Source organism: Gossypium hirsutum, chromosome A11, assembly GCF_007990345.1.
Source record: "Gossypium hirsutum isolate 1008001.06 chromosome A11, Gossypium_hirsutum_v2.1, whole genome shotgun sequence".
NCBI classification, from domain to species: Eukaryota; Viridiplantae; Streptophyta; class Magnoliopsida; order Malvales; family Malvaceae; genus Gossypium; species Gossypium hirsutum.
In genome coordinates, this window is record NC_053434.1 from 12,064,227 (window position 1) to 12,068,899 (window position 4,673).

The 4,673-nt window shown below is 35.0% G+C and overlaps 1 protein-coding gene across 2 annotated transcripts; it reads left to right on the forward strand.

Moving 5' to 3' along the window:
* The first annotated feature begins 436 nt into the window (after positions 1-436).
* LOC107923653 (transcription factor MYB7) lies at positions 437-3,280 on the forward strand. Of its 2 annotated transcripts, XM_016853837.2 has the most exons (3): positions 437-719; positions 819-948; positions 2,099-3,280. In XM_016853837.2, exons 1-3 carry the CDS (start codon positions 587-589, stop codon positions 2,988-2,990), a joined length of 1,155 nt encoding a protein of 384 aa, XP_016709326.1. In that variant the 5' UTR covers positions 437-586; the 3' UTR covers positions 2,991-3,280. The 2 variants fall into 2 exon arrangements, with proteins under 2 accessions (XP_016709326.1, XP_016709324.1); XM_016853835.2 differs by having other exon boundaries at positions 437-948.
* The last annotated feature ends 1,393 nt before the right edge of the window (positions 3,281-4,673 follow it).

The following is a 4,673-nucleotide window of genomic DNA, read 5'->3' on the forward strand; positions in this document are numbered from 1 at the left end:
AGAGAAATTATTTTATGGCCATTTCCATCACAATATCCATGGTCTCACCCAGTTAAAAAAAGACACACTATCTTTGATTTGAAATTTTAGTCCAAATATACATCCAATGTGAAAAAAAAAGGTGATTGTATCTTTTCTTTTCTTTTCTTTTTATTGAAAGAAACCATAAATAAGTTATCTTTTTCCTATTTTCTCTTCATTGATTCCCTCCATCAACAAAGCTATACTCAAAACAAATACATATATTTATATATATATATTTATGAAATCATATGATTCACGTGGTTCGTAGTAATAGCACTGTCAATCAAATAAAATTTCTCATATAAACCTTTCTAATATAAAAATTTAAAAATATTAAAAACTATAAAAAGAAAAAGTTATGTATGAATATTTTACGCACATGTAAGAAGGTACTTTATATAACGACAGAGAATCCAATAATTGCTTTGCTTAGGGCTTAGAAGTCCGCTAGAAAGTAACTGCTAATATCTTCGGTTTGATCTCTTGTAGTTAGAGCAAGGGACTAAGTTATCTGCATTTTGGCCCCGATATCCACCCTTGGCGGGAAGTGGAAGTGGCAGACATGGGGAGGGCTCCTTGTTGCGAAAAAGTTGGGCTGAAGAAGGGGAGATGGACGGCGGAAGAGGATGAGATTTTGACTAAGTATATTCAAACTCATGGAGAAGGCTCCTGGAGATCATTGCCCAAGAATGCAGGTATATACAACCAGACCTTCTTCCTCCATTTTTTCTGTTACTCGGTCATGCTCATGTTTTTGGGTTGCATATCGATCGTGTACGGTTCGACTTTCCAAGGATTACTAAGGTGTGGGAAGAGTTGCAGACTAAGGTGGGCTAATTACTTGAGAGCTGATTTGAAGAGAGGGAACTTTACAGGTGAAGAGGACGAACTTATCATTAAATTGCATCAATCCTTGGGAAATAGGTTAGTGGTGGCATTTCCCCCGCTTTGCTCTTCTTTTCATGTGCCATGGTGAAACCATAAATTATTAAGAGGCTGCGATAGTGCGATTAAAGTATATATTTTTGAAACATTCAACAAATTTATTAATTATTTGTGTTTGAAGGAGCTAAAGACGAAAACCCCTACCCTGGTCCGCTCCTCTCTACCCCCCCCCCACCCAAACAATCCTAGATGCCAGAAAATTGTGTTTGTCAGTGTGTAAATACCCCATTTCTTATAATAAACATACGTAGACTACAGTAAAGACTTGTGTGTAAGCTTTTATATTTTATTTATTTACCTGAATAAATACGCATTATTTTTTATTTTTTCCATGGATGATGAACGTCGTAAAAAAAAATCGTAGTAGTTGCCATGAATAATGGCTTTTCTTCCTGTCTATATCATCTTGGCTTTCTTTCCACTTTGATATTGTACAAATCGGTGTATGGGTGGTTAAGTTAGAAACATTTAAGTAATTTTATGTGAGTTCAATTTTTGTATTGATTTTGTTCTTTTACTTGTGACCAACTTAGTTGAAAAACTGGAAATCATTTTGAAAATAAATAGCAAATATATATTATAATCACATTTTTATATTTTGTTTAAAATCTTTATATAAAAAAGCTTAAACTACTACTTAAAATAAGAAATCTCCATAAATTTCTCCCTTTAAAAAAATATTTTTTAAAATATCAATCATTTAAAAGAGAATATATTTTATAAATATATATTTCCCTTACCTCTTTTTGTTTATTGTTTTTTGGTAATATACGTTTTTCCATGCTTGAGTTTGAGAGCCATGAAGCAATCTTAATACTCTACGTGCATTATAATGTATTTTGTCAGATTTCGATAACTGTGTACTTTTTTGGTACAATTATTGCTATTTTTGTTTCTTTTTTGCTTTTTTATGCTGTCATGTCGTTAGTTCCTTGAAAATTCCAACTTACAAGGGAGAGACAAAGAAAACGACAACAATGACCTCAAAGCTTATAACGTAGACCTACTTATGTCATTCTTTGCTCAATTGTGTTATCATAGTGCATCGTCTTTTCACTTCCTATACAAAAGTCTCCCTGCACCTTATCTTAATTTATCATAATTTTCGTTATTTTTTTTCTGTGAACAGGTGGTCTTTAATCGCCAGTCACTTACCAGGGCGAACAGACAACGAAATAAAGAACTACTGGAACTCTCATTTGAGTACAAAAATGTATTGCTTCAGAAGGCTATCCAATCAAAGTTTACCCGTGATTCTGAACGTGACCGAGCGCAAAGGCGGTCGAAAGGGAATGAAGGATAACCAAGGCCACAGTACCAAGAAAGAAAATAATGGCAATTCTTCATCAAATAAGCCTATGGAGGTTTTTATTGATGAAGTTGTGCCATTTCCTTCTACTCCATCCTTAGAAAAAGAAACCTTCCCCTCTGCTGTAGAAGATAGCATGCACCTGGATCCCTATGAAGAAGATAATGAGAGAAGGATCGGTGTTATGCCCGGTTCTTGTCAACACACTGGGGATGGGGATGGATATGTAGAGAATTCAATGCTATGCCCTACGGCTACTGTTAGCGTTGTTGAGAAAGAGACTGATATTTTCTCACTATTCGAAAGTAATGAAAGCAGCGGGATGCTCTGTTTTGACAACATCTTGGACAATGAATTGCTACAAACAAATGGCGATTCCACGTTATCCCAGTGGGGATTGAACCAAGTCTCTGTCGACCTGGAGAACAGTGGAGATCTGTGTCCAAACAGACCAGCAGCTATTAACAAGCAAGTAGAGAGTGGCGACTGTGGGACTGGGGATTTGACTACCTATTTCTGCACAACATCATGCTTCTTTGATGATTGTGAAGTCGAAAATATTCTGGATTGGGACTGGGAAAGGAACGAACTTTGGGATGAGAAGGAGTGCATTATGCCATCTTGGCTGTGGGAGCTCGATTACAATGACAAAGACGATAGACTTACATTGGAAAATAATGACCTTGAGTTGCATGGCTCCGCAGTTGCTTGACTATATGTCTCCTAATGCGTCGCTGTTGTGTGTTTTCACTTAGATGTGAACAGAAACAGCTTTTTTCTGTCGTTCTTTCCTATTCCGTTCAGTATGGAAAGAAAAATAAAAATAAAATCGAGGGTGAAAAACACTAGTTGAAGGATCATATTCACGAACCTTCAACTTGTATTAAAAATAAAATCGAGGGTGAAAAACACTAGTTGAAGGATCATATTCACGAACCTTCAACTTGTATTACTCTTACCATCTTTGCAGGTTGCAACAAATCTATCACATTCGTTGCGTAATTTTGTATTTTTTGTTTCTTCTCTTACCCATTGGTTCTGACACCATTAAGTACTGAAACTTTAATGTTGCAATTAAGTAACTTTGGCCAAGGTAGACAGAACAAGGATTGTATGCATTTGAACATTCCAAGAATGGCGTACGGGCAAGGCAAGGTTGAGTTGATAAGCAGCAGTTTTGTAGGGAAAGGTACTTCAATTTTAGCATGTCTAGGTACTCTAAGTGGCTTGAATATAAAGCACATTTCCCCGGACCATGTTCTTTAATATGAGACACCCAGATGATATCGTCACCATAGCCTTTTCAGGATTTCGGTATTAAAGGGCCGAAATAAAATTTTGAACTAAATATAAAAAAATTATTTAAAAAGAAGTTGATAAATGAAAGGGAGTCAAAGTGATAAAATTTCTTTTAAGCAAGGGGCCAAAGCTGATGCCTCTCCTGCCTGTTACTTTTGGATCAACTTATTTCAATAAATAAATAACCGTTTAACATGTTTGAGAATGCCTTTAAGAAAGTGACATATCTTAAACCAAATTTTCTTCCTATTACTTTTGATTTGAGTGATCATGACTCCAACGACTTAAAATAAAAGGTTACTTTCTACATAAATGCCGAAAACGTATTTTATAGGGTATGTTTTTAATGATGTGGAAGAGAAAATATGCCATGTAGAATGCATTTTTCTTAATATAATTTGTATTACATCTTAAATGTACACTTATTTATAATATACCAAATAAATCTATTAAATTGGTTTGCTTTGTAACATATCATATTGTGAGTTTAAAATTTACAATTATTTCTGTTACTTTTCATTCAAGGTTTTTTTTCCGTTGATTTGTTAGATATAATATTTTGACAAAGTAAAGAATTGATCAGAAGCTTCCCAATTTCGAATTAAAACTTTGGCTTGCATATTATAATATATCTTACTTGAAGAAGTACTAATAACTTACACTTTATAAAAAAAATTTAATGAATAAATGAATAAGTTAGCGTTTTAATTATTTCTTCTCCTCAATGCTCCCGGGTTGTGTGGACATGTTGGCTTAGTATGCCCTGGGTTCCTACAGTATGTGCATAACTTCGGTGTGTCTCTCTGCTCTTGAATATCCATATTTTCTCATATCTAAGTTGAGTTCGGTCAACCTTTCGACTTGCGCTGTGAGTTCTTATCTAATACCAACTTGAAAGAAGCGTGTGAGGTAGCCTTTGTGGCGATCTATGAAAAGGAAGCATTTGTAGCGATTTATGAAAAAGGAAGCCTTTGTGGCGATTTATGAAAAAGGAAGCCTTTGTGGCGATTTATGAAAAAGAAGCCTTTATGGCGATCTATGAAAAAGAAGCATTTGTGGCGCACTTTAAAAAATGGCTTTTGTGGCAACCATCCGA

Bases quoted from the DNA above. Each gene is read 5' to 3' on its own strand.
- LOC107923653 (XM_016853835.2), top strand. From the start codon at position 587: ATGGGGAGGGCTCCTTGTTGCGAAAAAGTTGGGCTGAAGAAGGGGAGA. The intron at 949-2,098 runs GTTAGTGGTGGC...TTCTGTGAACAG, and splicing joins CATCAATCCTTGGGAAATAG to GTGGTCTTTAATCGCCAGTC.